Genomic DNA, 16,636 nt, shown 5'->3' on the forward strand with positions numbered 1-16,636 from the left:
GTTCTGACTGACCAACCCGTCATCTCTACAAAGCTTACAACTGTGGCATGGAGACCTTGGCCCTTTCCCTGTCAAACAACCAACAGGAATGTAAATCTACTTTAAAGAATTTCTTGTTATTCTTTTTCTTGATCGCTCCCATGTGAGAAGGGAATCTTTTCTTCTTCCGCCAGGGCCCAATCGCCTTTGAGGACGTGGCTGTGGATTTCTCCCTGGAGGAGTGGGTTCTCCTGAATCCGGACCAGAAAGCCTTGCACAAGCAGGTCATGAAGGAGATGAATGGGATTGTGGACTCTCTCGGTAAGGCTCCCTCACTGATGGGGATTTCTGTTTCAAAAGGCAGTATTATCCTAAATCATCACAGTCACTAAGGGTCTGTAAGGCAGGGCTTATGTCAGAAATATGTGACATAAGAGTAACAACAACAACAACAACAATAATAATAATAATAATATAACATTAGTGCCAATTCAGACTCAAGTGGGAAGATTACCATAACTGGAGTCAAAGCATATTCCCCCTCTCTCAAATATATTATATATTACTGTATTTTATATTGTACATTATATACACTATATATATGTAATAAATATTATATTATTAGCATAGCATGTTACTAGGGGGAGGGCCCCAGAGCATCAGTTGGGCCTCCAACTGATGGCACAGTAGACAAGATGGAACTGTCTTCCTGGTTCCCCCTCTCTCCTAACGTTTCGCCCGTATTTATGGCAGGTATCCTGAGAGGTGGGAGGTATATTGGAAATTAGGCTAGTGAGGTTTATAGATCTGTTTTTCCCATATACCTGACAACCTCTGAGGATGCCTGCCATAGATGCAGGCAAACATCAGGAGAGAATACTTCTGAAACATAGCCATACAGCCCAGAAAACATGGCCATACAGCCCAGTGTTTACAAAAAACACTAACTACATTTCTTAATAGTCAATGACTGGGTCTGAGCTACTCTCTGTTTCCATCTCTTCTCGGATTTAAAAGGGAGGGAAAAATTCCAAGCCCTACATCTCTCCTGAGACACAAGCAGAGAGAGGTCTCAATGCACACAGCACACACGGAGATATAAAAGTCAGAAATCTTGCACTATTCTACAAAACTAACCAGAATGAGAGAAAGAGAGAAAGAAACAGAGAAAGAACAAATAGATACATCCCAACTGTCAATCAGGAGACAAGGGGGAGGGATTCCCCCAGCCTGTTCTGAAACTAGCTCCCTGTTTCTCATTGGGGACTGCAGACTTGAGCAGCGTGGGGTTGAATCACAACAGATGGATCAGCAGCTCTTTCCTCTGGTCCAGTCTTGTCCTTCCTCCCAAACTGGGATGGTGTGGAGGCCGTCTCTTCTCTCTCACGTGGGATGTTACGTGGATGCCACTCTATCTGGCCGAGTCCTACAGACATCCCTTTTTTGTTCCCTTTTCTGCCTTCATCATTGTTCTCCACCTTTTCTTTACTGTCACGGTTTTGCACGTTCACAGCTTTGTCAGGCAAATCTATCCCTTTGGAACTCATATTTACAGCCAACTTCCATAAAGTGTAAGAGTCCCATTTGGCAGTTGATGGGAGAAGTGTATCTGTATTGTCATGGGGCCAATTCCCAGAGCTGAGTCTGCAAGCTCTGGAATTGGAGCCATAACAACAAGCACTCCTCGATAGCTCATGCAGACACCTGGCACCGGAGCATGGGAACTTTTGGAGTGAGAATCAAAACAGCTTTAATGAATAGTTGGTGTTGTAGTGGTAGTAATGTGATATGTGGGGTGGGGTTTGGTGATGATATTTACGTGTGGTGTGACGTTGTAGCAAAGGTGATAAAAATGATTGTGTGTAAACATTATGTCATTCTCGACTTTTCCAAAGTCGTGTGTTCTTCAATAAAGATTGGTTTTGATAACAGCTACCTTTGGTCTGTGTTCATGCTGGTCGTTTGAAGTAAGCGTGACATGTATCATCCGGCGCAGTCTGTCTCCCACCGGGATCCACGGCTGTTTCTCTCGGCAGCAACATACAGTGGGTCTCTCTGTGCACCAGACACCTGCCAGGAGGGCCACTGATCTGTGCATGTGCTTTCTTCTGCGTGAGTATGGCGACAAAGAGAAAGAAGGTCGTTGGATCCATGGAGCAGAAACCTGGACAAAGGAGAGACAAGGCAGAAGGTAGCCAACAACTATGGTGTCGAACGGGTAGCAGTAGGAGAATGGAAATGGAATCGATTGCAGATAGAAAAATGGTGTTCTCCAAAGTTACCGATGGTGTGCTGAAAGAGAGGAAAACAATGAAAAATGTGACTATGAAAAAGTTATTGAAGCTTTGTATGTTTGGTTTACGCAGCTGAGAGACAAAGGTGTGTGTATTTCAGGGCCTATTTTACAGCAAAAGGTATTGCGTTTTCAAAAAGAATTTAATGAAGGGGAATCAGATTTTACAGCAAGCATTGGCTCGACAGGTGGAAGAAACGTTATGGAATCCATCAGTTAAGTGTTTGTGGTGAGAAGCTGTCATCAAATTTTCAAGAAATAGAGGCATTCAAGAAAGAAATTCAAGGGGAAAAAAATTCAAGACTTTGTTGAAACTGAAAGCCTAACGGGTGATCAGATGTTTGATTGTGACGAGACCAGCCTCAATTGCAAAATTTTACCGAGCAGGAGTCTTGCAGCCAGAACTGAAGCAGCAGCCCCTGGCTAAAAGCACAGCAAAGAAAGGCTGACAATGTTAGCATGCAGCAGTGCTACAGCAAACCACAAAATGGACCTCGCAATGATTGGGAAGCCCAAAAATCCAAGAGCCTTTAAAACAGTTTCAAAAAATGCTCTTCCTGTTAAATACTACAATCAAAAAGGTTTGTTGATGACCAGTGAAATGTTCAAAAGACTATTATTATTATAATAACTATATTCCATCCTATCTCCCCAAGGGGACTCAGGGCGGATCACAATACACATACACGGCAACCATTCAATGCTGTTTGGAGACAGGACAGAACAGAATAAGACAAACAGAAGGAGGTACGTAGTCTTGAAGTCCAGGTTTTTGGTGCCTTGGAGGCTGATGTTCTGCTCAGATTCAGTCACAGGGGTGCTGTTGCTTCATTCTCTGTGACAAAGAGCCATCAGAACTTCCTCCTTCCACCTTCCTCTTGGTCACCGCATTTCTGGTCTTGTTCTTTATGGTGTTTTAAAATACCTCCCCCACAATTTGCGTTACCTCATTTCTCTATTTACAGCTTGTAAACTGTTTTCGAACTGCTTAGGTAAACAGTGAGCTGGGCTGGAGGTCGAGCGCTCACCCCCGACCGGGCTTCGAACTGGCCACCTTTCGGTTGGTGGATCTTATTACTGCTGTTGATTTACCAGTTGTGCTACAGCCCAGCCCTAAGGAATTTGTTCCTTCCACGGAGGAATTTTTGAAGGAAATTTACCTGCCCAGGAAAGCGGTTTTGTTGCTAGACAATGCCCCGACGCACCCTGATGCAGAGGAGCTTCAAGAGGGGGACATGAAGGCGATGTTTCTGCCACCGAATGTAACCGTCATATGCCAACCGATGGATCAGGGCGTTTTGGAAGAGCTCAAAAGGAACTATTGCAGGAAGCTATTCTCGGCAAGGATAGAAGAAATGGAATAAGTTGATCTCGCAAAGATGGCGAGACTTGGCAGCGGAGAAATGGCAATCGCTGGAAAAGCAGGCAAGGGTCACAGATTTTAAAAAATCTTGACAAGACTGAACTTTTTATGGATTTAACTTCCAACAGTGTTGTTTTATGCAATTCTATATTTATAGTCAAGTTTTTAGTAGTAAATATTTTTGTAGTCACTGCTTTCAATACATTGCTATGTTTTGGTGCTAAATTTGTAAATACAGTGATTTCTCCATAATGTTACCATGTATTGAACTGCTTTTCCTGTCAATTTGTTGTAGAACATGATCTTTGGTGCTTAATTTGTAAAATCATAATGCAATTTGACCTTTGATAGGCTTTTCCTTCATCCCTCCTTGTTCTCCAACATTTTCACTTATCCAATGTTCTGCCAGCCAGTTTATGTTGGATCATCGAGACTCTGCTCTACTCTGAAATTAGGTATGGGATCTTCTACGTTGGAGCGGAAAAATCCAACCTTAAGGGAGCATGGGAAGAGAGAACTGGGATTGGGGGAGAGAAAGAAAAAGGAGGGAAGGATGGTGAAATGGGTGGTAGTTGGTAAAGTCTAAAGCTAGAGAAAAAGGCAAGCATTTGGATGTGAAGGGAAAAGGCATCCATTCCCCAGAGAGAAGGAGACGGAATAAAAAACCGGGCTGGGCTGAGCAACAGGGAGCCTCTGGAGCGTATGTTACTCATCTCTCTCTTAGAGGCTCCAGGCAGACAACCAGGGTCCATCTTCACTGAACAAGGGGAGGGGAAAGGACAACATGCATATCTTTGTTTCTTCTAGGTCTATATTGTTTTAAGGATCATTTCAATCCACTTCTTATCCCACTTCCTTATCACTCACACTGAGGAATGATTGTTTATGTTCTTCTTCACAGTAGATAACGGGGAGAAGAGCCATGTATGCACCAAGTACAGGAAGCATTTGGGACACAACTGGGCCTTTCGTCGAGACCAGCAAGCCCACAGAGAAGATGGAGGTTCTGCCAGAGAAAGGCCCGACAAATGCAATGTATGTGGGCAGTGTTTTACCCAAAATATGGCACTTGTGCTTCACAAGACACTCGATGTTGGGAAAAGCCATCTTAAAGGGAAAGTATCTGCAAAATGTGTGGTGAAACACAAGAAATTTCACACAGGTCAGGAACAATACAGATGCCAAGAGTGTGGGAAGTGTTTTGCTTCCAGTTCAGCCTTGGTGAGGCTCAAAAGACTCCACACAGGAGAGAAGCCACACCAATGTCAGGAGTGTGGGAAATGTTTTGCTGAAAGTTCAGCCTTGTTGAGCCACAAAAGAGTCCACACCAGGGAGAAGCCATACAAATGCCAGGAGTGTGGGAAATGTTTTGCTTTCAGTTCAGCCTTGGTGAGGCACAAAAGAGTCCACACCAGGGAGAAGCCATACAAATGCCAGGAGTGTGGGAAATGTTTTGCTTTCAGTTCAGCCTTGGTGAGGCACAAAAGACTCCACACAGGAGAGAAGCCATACCAGTGCCAAGAGTGTGGGAAATGTTTTGCTTTCAGCTCAAACTTGGCGAGCCACAAAAGACTCCACACAGGAGAGAAGCCATACAAATGCCAGGAGTGTGGGAAATGTTTTACTGCCAGTTCAGACTTGGTGAAACACAAAAGACTCCACACAGGAGAGAAGCCATACCAATGCCAGGAGTGTGGGAAATGTTTTGCTGACAGTTCAAACTTGATGAACCACAAAAGACTCCACACAGGAGAGAAGCCATACAAATGCCAGGAGTGTGGAAAATGTTTTGCTGACAGTTCAAACTTGATGAACCACAAAAGACTCCACACAGGAGAGAAGCCATACCAATGCCAGGAGTGTGGGAAATGTTTTACTGCCAGTTCAGACTTGGTGAAACACAAAAGACTCCACACAGGAGAGAAGCCATACCAATGCCAGGAGTGTGGGAAATGTTTTGCTGACAGTTCAAACTTGATGAACCACAAAAGACTCCACACAGGAGAGAAGCCATACAAATGCCAGGAGTGTGGAAAATGTTTTGCTGACAGTTCAAACTTGATGAACCACAAAAGACTCCACACAGGAGAGAAGCCATACCAATGCCAGGAGTGTGGGAAATGTTTTACTGCCAGTTCAGACTTGGTGAAACACAAAAGACTCCACACAGGAGAGAAGCCATACCAATGCCAGGAGTGTGGGAAATGTTTTACTGCCAGTTCAGACTTGGTGAAACACAAAAGAAGCCACACAGGAGAGAAGCCATATAAATGCCATGAATGTGGAAAATGTTTTACTCAGAGTTCATCCCTTGACCGGCACCAGAGAATACATACTGGCTAAAAAACAGCCATTGTGGGTAAATGTCTGATTTCAAACAGGACCCTTTGAGAAGTTCTGCGTCAGATTTGGTGAAGTCCCCGTTCTTGTCATTTGAACCTGTAAGTTGGAGGTCTGTTCTCTGGAGCAGCAGAAAGAAAGCTCTGTGTGACAATCCTTCAGAGCAGTGGTTCTCAACCTGTGGGTCCACAGATGTTTTGGCCTTCAACTTCCGTAAAGCCTAACAGCTGGTAAACTGGCTGGGATTTCTGGGAGTTGTAGGCCAAAACACCCGGGGACCCACAGGTTGAGGACCACTGCTTCAGTGTCAGTTCCTGGAAGGTGTAGGAGACAAAGATAGGCTCACACAGCTTGTAGCCATGGAAAACTTTATTGAATCCGCCTTGCCAAAATGGCCGCAAAGCTTCTACTGCCCGTCTTCCGCTCTTTCCCCTCAGTATATTGGGTGGTTGCTTCCCTCCTCCCTTCACGTCTCTTCTTCTCCATTCACACCTCCCTTTCCTTTTGTCCTTTCCCACGTTTGAAGACCAGACCCTGTCATAAATCAGCCTTCCCAGCCAAATGGTCTTCTTTATCCGATTTGTTGTAGTCAGGTGTGAAAAGAACAGCTTGGAGAATGCTGATCTTTTTGCATCCTGACATTCAGAGAGTTAAATATTAAGTTAAGTCTTGTCACCTCGTCTGAAAAGAAATAAACCATAAGTGATTCCATCACTTGTTCTTCTGGTCTTAGTTTCCAGCTCCATTTCCACCTTGGTTTAAATGTCCAGTTTGTGAACGTTGTGCCCCTACAGACACATCCTCTGTTTTCCTCTTTAGTCAGGACTGGTCAGCTTGAATATTGTAAATGGCCGTTATGGGAGGGATCCAGAGTTAGCCCCTTCCCTTTCAGACAGTGGCTCTCAACCAGTGGTCCACGGACTACCAGTGGTTCGCAAGAACTAAAATACGGTCTGCCTTCTAAGCTTCCCTTCCTTTGCTTTCTTTTCTCTTGCCCTTCCTTCCCCTTTCTTCCTTCTTTCCTTCAATCCTTGTCTTCTTGTCCCTTCCTTTGCCTTCTTTTCTCTTGCCCTTCATTCCTTCCTTTTTCTCTTCCCTTCCCATCCTGCCCTTTGCTGCCTTTTCTCTTCCTCTTCCATCCTTTTTCTCTTCCCTCCCTTTTCTCCCCTTTGCCTTTTCTCTTGCCCTTCTTTCCTTTTTTCTTCCCTTCACTTCATTTCCTTTTCCTTCTTTTCTCTTGCCCTTCCTTCCTTTTCTCTTCCCTTCCTTCCCTTCCTTTGTCTACTTTTCTCTTGCCCTTCCTTCCTTTTCTCTTCCCTTCCTTCCCTTTGCCTTTTCTCTTGCCCTTCCTTCCTTTTTCTTTCTCTTCCCTTCCCTTCCTTTGCCTTCTTTTCTCTTGCCTTCTTTCCTTGCTTTTTCTTTCTCTTCCCTTCCTTTCCTTTGCCCATCATATGTTATGGACTTGAGTAGAGTACAATATATGTCTCATTTGATGCCTCAAGAACTTGAATGCATACTGTAATTGTTTTTGTTATGATTGAGCCTCGTGGCTCTGTTTCTGACAGGCGTGGGCGTAAGACTCCTCGAGAGTCGGATACTCTCGAGGAGCGAGAGAGAAAAAGACTGCGAGACATATTTGCAGCACCATCTGACGAAGAATCTTTCGAGGGGTTCACGGAGAGAATGGAGGAAGGGCTGGTTAGCTCAGAGGAGGATGAGATGGATTGGACTCGGGTAAGGGAGGAATTGGGGGCCACTGGCCATGATGGGGCAGAAGATGAATGGGGACCTTCAGGATTAGACCCATGGCTTAGCTGGAGGGATGGGACGGGATCCACAGCTGGAGATGCTGTTGGGCGTAGTCAGAGGTGTTCCAGCTCTGACGAGGAAAGTGATGAGGAAACGCCCGGGTTAAGGAGGACAGCTGACAGTGATGAAGATTTGTAACTGGCATAAAATGGGGCTTGGGAGCAATTGCAAATTGCGTCGGGCAAGGTAATCTGGGCAAACGCTTGGGATCCGTGTGTGTGTGGGACGCTTCCCTGAAGACTTGTGTACTTTCCTGTGCTGAGACGTAAGTTGATTGGAATCCAGGGTCAGACGGCGGGAGGGATTGTGTGGGCATTTGTTTGTGCAAACCTGTGCTTACTCTTATTAGCTTGACCTTCCGTCGTCTTCTTGACGGACGCCATCTCCTGCTTTGAGAACTCGGACTGAACTGACCACGGCTTGTCTTCCCCCCTTCTTGGACTTGGAAAAACTACAAACGTCTGCTTCTGGCTTTGATCTACGGAACGGAACTGGTCTACTCTACTGCTAAAATCCCTGGCTGATTTGTTCGTGTTGGAATCCTGTCTGCTGTGTGTGTGTGTGGGAGCGACGCAAGTTACTCTAAACACAGTGTTGGCAGCAGAGAGGAATCTGCTGCCAATTAGTTGCATTCTTTATCTTTTGTTCCTTGGCTTTCGTTTTGTTTATACCCAGGCTGAAGAAAGCAGTTTGTTTTTACCCGGATTAAACTCCGGTTTAATCCGGTTTATCTTTTGAACATTTACTTTTGTCCCTTTTTGCTCCTAAAGGCAAAAATTGCCTGGCCCTTGTGTTTTACGGGCATTTTTGAGTTCTGTAATCTAATAAACTCTGTTACTTTGAATCTTGTGGCGTTCTGTCCTTGACAGATTGCCCGACGCCCATAAAAGGTTTATTGCAGCAATAAACCCGTCAGGAAGACGATGGATGAGTTAAGAGCCAAATTAGACCAATTGCAAACGGCTGTTACCGCTAGCCAAACAGCTCATGCCGTGAAAGGACATGTTTTGACTCCTGAACGCTTTGACGGAACCAGGTGCAAGTTGCCAACCTTTTTGGCACAAGTGGAGCTTTATTTTTCTCAGCTCAGTGCTCATGCTTTTCCTACAGACACTAGCAAGGTGGCCTTTATTTTGAGTTTGTTGACCGGTCCCGCAGGACAATGGGCTACTAATTTAATTTTGGGAAATGACCCAGTCAAGGACAATTTGAATAATTTCAAAAAGTTGTTAACTGATACTTTTGGGGATCCTCTCCGCACGGAGAACGCTGGGTGGGCTCTGTATCGGTTGAAACAGGGAAAGGGGACTGTTTTGGATTACTTAAATAAGTTTAACCTGTATCGCCATCAGCTGGATTGGGGGGAAAATGCATTCATGCTTTTATTTACTGCCGGGTTAAATGATATGCTCCAGGATGAACTAGCACGCTTGGAGCCGGCTGAAAGCTGGGACGCCTTAGTAGCTAAGGTGCTGCGTTTAGACGCAAGGTTCGAGGCTCGTAAACATTCAAAAGCAATGTGTGCGCCACCCATGCATGTAACCAGGGCACCTGTGGTGATGGGGGAAGAGCCCATGGAGCGTGGGGTCTTTAAAAAGCTGTCTACAGAGGAAAAGAGCCGTAGGAGGCAGCTGGGCTTGTGTTTGTACTGTGGGAATGCTGGGCATTTTGCCAAAAGTTGTAATGTGAAACCTTCCCAGCTTTCGGGAAAAGGCCAGCCCTAGTGCGACGTGAGTCCAACGCACTAGGGCTCCTCAAGCAGTCAACTGAGGGGAGGAAGCATGTTTTCGTACCCATTACATTATCTGTTGGGGGAAGGGAACTTGTTTCTACTCTGGCACTGCTGGACTCAGGGGCCACGGTCTCTTATGTAGATATTGAGTTTGCTAAGAAGCATGGCATTCCTAAGGTGCGCAAAGCATGCGACGTGTGGGTGGAAGGAGCAGATGGGAGACTGCTGGAGACTGGGGTGGTTAACCAGGAAACCTCAGCAGTAACGTGGGAGGTGCAGGGAGTAACGGGAACGTTTGTGTGGGATATTACGAGTTTGCCTAGATATGATGTGATCCTGGGGATGGATTGGCTAGCTGTAGTAAACCCACAAGTAGATTGGGCAACACGTAAAGTGATTTTAAAGAGGCAGGATTGTTGCACTCTAAATGTTACTCATTCTGATATGGAGGGAGTGCCTGCTGAGTATGGGGAGTTCTCTGATGTATTTTGTAAAAAAGAAGCGGACAAATTACCACCGCACAGGCCATATGATTGCGCCATCAAGTTGGCAGAAGGTGCGAAACTGCCAGCAGGGAGGCTGTATGCCTTGACTGTACCGGAAAGGCAAGCTTTGCGGGAGTTTCTAGATGAAAATTTAGCCAAGGGGTTTATTCGCCCATCTAGTTCTCCAACTGCGGCACCAGTATTCTTTGTAGCCAAAAAGACTGGGGAACTTAGGCTGGTCTGCGACTATCGGATCCTAAACAAATACACCATTCGGGATAGGTACCCGCTCCCTTTAATCTCGGAACTGTTATCAAGGGTGCAAGGGGCTAAGGTCTTTACCAAGCTTGACCTGCGGGGGGCCTATAACTTAATCCGTATACGGGAAGGGGATGAATGGAAGACGGCATTTAACACGTGTTTCGGATGCCACGAGTTCCGAGTCATGCCTTTTGGGCTTTGTAATGCTCCTGCGGTCTTCCAGAGGTTCATGAACGATGTGTTCAGGGACCTAATTGACCAATTTTTAGTGATTTATTTGGATGATATCTTGATTTTTTCTAAGGACGAGAAAGAACATCGTCAACATGTCAAGCAGGTTCTGCACCGACTGCGGGCTAATGGGCTTTTCGCCAAGGCTTCCAAGTGCGTCTTTCATGTGCCTGAAGTGGAGTTCCTAGGTCATGTAGTGTCAGGTAGGGAACTTAAAATGGACCCACATAAGGTTGACGCCGTCAACTCATGGCAGGAGCTGAAGACTAAGAAGGATGTACAAAGGTTCTTAGGTTTCGCTAATTACTACCGGGAGTTTATTCCGAATTTTGCAAAGCTCACGGTACCTTTGACGCAGCTTCTGCGCAAGAAACAGCCATTTGTGTGGGGGCGGGAAGCTCACGAGGCGTTTCTACAACTTAAGTCTAGTTTTCAATCGGACAACATACTAACCCATCCTGATGTTGACAAACCGTTCGTGGTAGAAGCGGACGCTTCTAGCTACGCGTTGGGGGCTGTATTGTCTCAGAAGGATTCCTCAGGGACCTTGCGTCCCTGTGGATTTTACTCGCGGCAACTAACACCCTTCGAGCAGAACTATACCATATGGGAGAAAGAGTTGTTGGCGATTAAGGTGGCGTTTGAGGTGTGGCGGCACTGGCTTGAAGGGGCACGGCACCAGATCGTGGTCAGGTCTGATCATAAGAACTTAGAGCACTTGCAAACAGCAAAGAAGTTAAACCAACGTCAAATCCGCTGGGCTTTGTTTTTCTCCAGGTTTAACTTCAAGGTGCAGTTCGTGGAGGGGAAGGCAAACTTGCGGGCCGATGCTTTATCCCGCAAGCCAGAATTTAAGACCAATGAGCAGGTAGTATGTCAGACCATCTTGCCTACTGCCTCGCTGTGTGTTGTAGATAATGAGCTCGGGTTACATGATCAGATCCTTGAGGCTCAGAAAGATGATGTGTGGACACAGGAGCAACTGATGCTGCTCTCAGCAGGTAACCGTACCATACTGCCGCATCTCCAAGATCAAGACGGGGTATTGGTGCGTAGAGGGCAGATTTACGTACCAGTGGGGGCCCTCAGGTTGGAGGTGATTAGAGCCCACCATGACGAACCCATGGCTGGGCACTTTGGCAGGTTCAAGACCGTACAGCTTATCACCAGGAGCTACTGGTGGCCAAAGATGCGGCAAGACATTCTGCGCTTTTGTGACAGTTGCGCCGTTTGCCAGCAGAGTAAGACGCCTGTTGGGCGCCCTAGAGGGTTGTTGTCGTCTTTACCTGTTCCGGAGAGGCCATGGCAAATCATTTCCATGGATTTCATTTCAGATTTGCCTAAGTCTGGGGGTTATACTTGTATTTGGGTGGTGGTGGATTTATTTAGTAAACTGGCTCATTTTATTCCTTGTTCAACCATTCCGGCGGCCCCTACGTTGGCCTTACTATTTACAAAGCACATCTATCGCTTGCACGGAGCACCCGAGGTGATTATTTCCGATAGGGCTCCGCAATTTGTGTCACGCTTTTGGAAACATTTCCATGAGTGCTTGGGGACTAAGTTAAACGTGTCGTCCGCCTTCCATCCGCAAACGGATGGACAGTCGGAACGGGTTAATGGGCTCTTAGAGCAGTATTTGCGTTGTTTTTGTTTAGATCAACCCACGGCTTGGGTGAAGTGGTTACCGGTGGCGGAATTTGCTTACAACAATGCGGTGCACACGTCTAGTCAGCATACGCCGTTTGAGCTTACTTATGGCTTTCACCCACGGGGAGGTGTGGCGCCGTCGACCAATGTGGTCTCTTCGGACCCTGTGTACCGCTCTACGGAAATGGCTGCATTGCATGATGTTGCCCGTCGCTTACTGTTGGAAGCTAAGGCAACGCAGAAGACTCAGGCTGACCGCCACAGGCAGGCAGGGGAGGAGTTGGAAGAAGGGGATTTGGTGTGGTTATCTTCCAAACATATTAAACAGGCTGGGGGAAAGTTTGCGCCTCGGTATTTGGGTCCCTTTCCTATCGTTAAAAAGATTTCTTCTGTTGCGTTTCGTTTGCGTTTACCGTCTAGTTTAAAGGTCCATCCAGTCTTTCATCGTTCGCTGTTGAAACTTGATACCTCTAGTCGTCGTGGTGCTATAGCGGAGGGTATCACTGCCACTTCTCCGCCATCGGGGGAGGAGGCCTTTGTGAGAGGGGATAGTGTTATGATTGAGCCTCGTGGCTCTGTTTCTGACAGGCGTGGGCGTAAGACTCCTCGAGAGTCGGATACTCTCGAGGAGCGAGAGAGAAAAAGACTGCGAGACATATTTGCAGCACCATCTGACGAAGAATCTTTCGAGGGGTTCACGGAGAGAATGGAGGAAGGGCTGGTTAGCTCAGAGGAGGATGAGATGGATTGGACTCGGGTAAGGGAGGAATTGGGGGCCACTGGCCATGATGGGGCAGAAGATGAATGGGGACCTTCAGGATTAGACCCATGGCTTAGCTGGAGGGATGGGACGGGATCCACAGCTGGAGATGCTGTTGGGCGTAGTCAGAGGTGTTCCAGCTCTGACGAGGAAAGTGATGAGGAAACGCCCGGGTTAAGGAGGACAGCTGACAGTGATGAAGATTTGTAACTGGCATAAAATGGGGCTTGGGAGCAATTGCAAATTGCGTCGGGCAAGGTAATCTGGGCAAACGCTTGGGATCCGTGTGTGTGTGGGACGCTTCCCTGAAGACTTGTGTACTTTCCTGTGCTGAGACGTAAGTTGATTGGAATCCAGGGTCAGACGGCGGGAGGGATTGTGTGGGCATTTGTTTGTGCAAACCTGTGCTTACTCTTATTAGCTTGACCTTCCGTCGTCTTCTTGACGGACGCCATCTCCTGCTTTGAGAACTCGGACTGAACTGACCACGGCTTGTCTTCCCCCCTTCTTGGACTTGGAAAAACTACAAACGTCTGCTTCTGGCTTTGATCTACGGAACGGAACTGGTCTACTCTACTGCTAAAATCCCTGGCTGATTTGTTCGTGTTGGAATCCTGTCTGCTGTGTGTGTGTGTGGGAGCGACGCAAGTTACTCTAAACACAGTGTTGGCAGCAGAGAGGAATCTGCTGCCAATTAGTTGCATTCTTTATCTTTTGTTCCTTGGCTTTCGTTTTGTTTATACCCAGGCTGAAGAAAGCAGTTTGTTTTTACCCGGATTAAACTCCGGTTTAATCCGGTTTATCTTTTGAACATTTACTTTTGTCCCTTTTTGCTCCTAAAGGCAAAAATTGCCTGGCCCTTGTGTTTTACGGGCATTTTTGAGTTCTGTAATCTAATAAACTCTGTTACTTTGAATCTTGTGGCGTTCTGTCCTTGACAGTTTTTCCTTAATCTGTTTATCCTATTATGGTTATATTATTGATGTACTCTGATTGTTGTTTATGTGAGTTTAATATGTTGTAAGCCGCTTTGGGTCCAGTGAGGGAGAAAAGCAGGATATAAATAAAGATTCATCATCATCGTCATCATCATTATTATTTTCTCTTGCCATTCTTTACTTCCCCTTTTCTCTTCCCTTCCATCCCTTTGCCCTCTTTCCCTTGCCCTTCCTTCCTTCCTTCCCTTCCCTTCCCTTCTTTTCTCTTGCCCTTCCTTCCTTTTTCTCTTCTCTTCCCATATTTTCCTTTGCCTTATTTTCTCTTGCCCTTCCTTCCTTCCCTTCCCTTCCTTTTGTCTTTTCTCTTCCCCTTCCTTCTTTCCCTTCTCTTCCTTTGTCTTCTTTTGTCTTGTCCTTCCTTCCTTTTTCTCTTCTCTTCCCATATTTTCATTTGCCTCATTTTCTCTTCCCCTTCCTTCCTTCCCTTCTCTTCCTTTGTCTTCTTTTGTCTTGTCCTTCCTTCCTTTTTCTCTTCTCTTCCCATATTTTCATTTGCCTCATTTTCTCTTCCCCTTCCTTCCTTCCCTTCTCTTCCTTTGTCTTCTTTTGTCTTGTCCTTCCTTCCTTTTTCTCTTCTCTTCCCATATTTTCCTTTGCCTTATTTTCTCTTCCCCTTCCTTCCTTCCTTCCCTTCCTTTCTCTTCTTTTTTCTTGTCCTTCCTTCCTTTTTCTCTTCTCTTCCCATATTTCCCTTTGCCTTATTTTCTCTTCCCCTTCCTTCCTTCCCTTCCCTTGTCTTCTTTTCTCTTGTCCTTCCTTCCTTTTTCTCTTCTCTTCCCATCTTTCCTTTGCCTTATTTTCTCTTCCCCTTCCTTCCTTCCCTTCCTTTGTCTTCTTTTCTCTTGTCCTTCCTTCCTTTTTCTCTTCTCTTCCCATATTTCTCTTTGCCTTCTTTTCTCTTCCCCTTCCTTCCTTCCCTTCCCTTCCTTTGCCTTCTTTTCTCTTCCCCTTCCTTCCTTCCCTTCCCTTCCTTTGCCTTCTTTTCTCTTGTCCTCCCTTCCTTTTTCTCTTCTCTTCCCATCTTTTCCTTTGCCTTATTTTCTCTTCCCCTTCCTTCCTTCCCTTCCTTTGTCTTCTTTTCTCTTGTCCTTCCTTCCTTTTTCTCTTCTCTTCCCATCTTTTCCTTTGCCTTATTTTCTCTTCCCCTTCCTTCCTTCCCTTCCTTTGTCTTCTTTTCTCTTCCCCTTCCTTCCTTCCCTTCCCTTCCTTTGTCTTCTTTTCTCTTGTCCTTCCTTCCTTTTTCTCTTCTCTTCCCATCTTTTCCTTTGCCTTATTTTCTCTTCCCCTTCCTTCCTTCCCTTCCCTTGTCTTCTTTTCTCTTGTCCTTCCTTCCTTTTTCTCTTCTCTTCCCATCTTTTCCTTTGCCTTATTTTCTCTTCCCCTTCCTTCCTTCCCTTCCCTTCCTTTGTCTTCTTTTCTCTTGCCCTTCCTTCCTTTTTCTCTTCTCTTCCCATATTTTCCTTTGCCTTATTTTCTCTTCCCCTTCCTTCCTTCCCTTCCCTTCCTTTGTCTTCTTTTCTCTTGCCCTTCCTTCCTTTTTCTCTTCTCTTCCCATATTTTCCTTTGCCTTATTTTCTCTTCCCCTTCCTTCCTTCCCTTCCTTTGTCTTCTTTGCTCTTGCCCTTCCTTCCTTTTTCTCTTCTCTTCCCATCTTTTCCTTTGCCTTATTTTCTCTTCCCCTTCCTTCCTTCCCTTCTCTTCCTTTGCCTTCTTTTCTCTTGCCCTTCCTTCCTTTTTCTCTTCTCTTCCCATATTTCTCTTTGCCTTCTTTTCTCTTCCCCTTCCTTCCTTCCCTTCCCTTCCTTTGCCTTCTTTTCTCTTCCCCTTCCTTCCTTCCCTTCCCTTCCTTTGCCTTCTTTTCTCTTGTCCTCCCTTCCTTTTTCTCTTCTCTTCCCATCTTTTCCTTTGCCTTATTTTCTCTTCCCCTTCCTTCCTTCCCTTCCTTTGTCTTCTTTTCTCTTGTCCTTCCTTCCTTTTTCTCTTCTCTTCCCATCTTTTCCTTTGCCTTATTTTCTCTTCCCCTTCCTTCCTTCCCTTCCTTTGTCTTCTTTTCTCTTGTCCTTCCTTCCTTTTTCTCTTCTCTTCCCATCTTTTCCTTTGCCTTATTTTCTCTTCCCCTTCCTTCCTTCCCTTCCCTTGTCTTCTTTTCTCTTGTCCTTCCTTCCTTTTTCTCTTCTCTTCCCATATTTTCCTTTGCCTTATTTTCTCTTCCCCTTCCTTCCTTCCCTTCATTTGCCTTATTTTCTCTTCCCCTTCCTTCCTTCCCTTCCCTTCCTTTGTCTTCTTTTCTCTTGCCCTTCCTTCCTTTTTCTCTTCTCTTCCCATCTTTTCCTTTGCCTTATTTTCTCTTCCCCTTCCTTCCTTCCCTTCCTTTGTCTTCTTTTCTCTTGCCCTTCCTTCCTTTTTCTCTTCTCTTCCCATCTTTTCCTTTGCCTTATTTTCTCTTCCCCTTCTTTCCTTCCCTTCCTTTGCCTTATTTTCTCTTCCCCTTCCTTCCTTCCCTTCCTTTGTCTTCTTTTCTCTTGTCCTTCCTTCCTTTTTCTCTTCTCTTCCCATATTTTCCTTTGCCTTATTTTCTCTTCCCCTTCCTTCCCTTCCTTTGTCTTCTTTTCTCTTGCCCTTCCTTCTTCTTTTCTCTTCCCATATTTTCCTTTGCCTTATTTTCTCTTCCCCTTCCTTCCTTCCCTTCCCTTGTCTTCTTTTCTCTTGCCCTTCCTTCCTTTTTCTCTTCTCTT

General features: G+C 45.7%; 1 protein-coding gene across 1 annotated transcript; it reads left to right on the top strand.

Annotated features, from left to right (window-relative positions):
* The first annotated feature begins 315 nt into the window (after window positions 1–315).
* LOC134295145 (zinc finger protein 501-like) lies at window positions 316–6,686 on the top strand. The gene is made up of 2 exons (XM_062967031.1): window positions 316–4,090; window positions 4,537–6,686. Exons 1-2 carry the CDS (start codon window positions 4,033–4,035, stop codon window positions 5,976–5,978), a joined length of 1,500 nt encoding a protein of 499 aa, XP_062823101.1. The 5' UTR covers window positions 316–4,032; the 3' UTR covers window positions 5,979–6,686.
* The last annotated feature ends 9,950 nt before the right edge of the window (window positions 6,687–16,636 follow it).

This window comes from Anolis carolinensis, unplaced genomic scaffold, assembly GCF_035594765.1.
Source record: "Anolis carolinensis isolate JA03-04 unplaced genomic scaffold, rAnoCar3.1.pri scaffold_83, whole genome shotgun sequence".
Taxonomy (NCBI): Eukaryota; Metazoa; Chordata; class Lepidosauria; order Squamata; family Dactyloidae; genus Anolis; species Anolis carolinensis.

What these genes read in the sequence shown, in the direction of transcription:
- LOC134295145 (XM_062967031.1), top strand. Translation starts at nt 4,033, where the DNA reads ATGTTCTGCCAGCCAGTTTATGTTGGATCATCGAGACTCTGCTCTACT. An exon ending in CTGCTCTACTCTGAAATTAG is followed by an intron (nt 4,091 to 4,536) that starts GTATGGGATCTT and finishes TCTTCTTCACAG; the next exon opens with TAGATAACGGGGAGAAGAGC.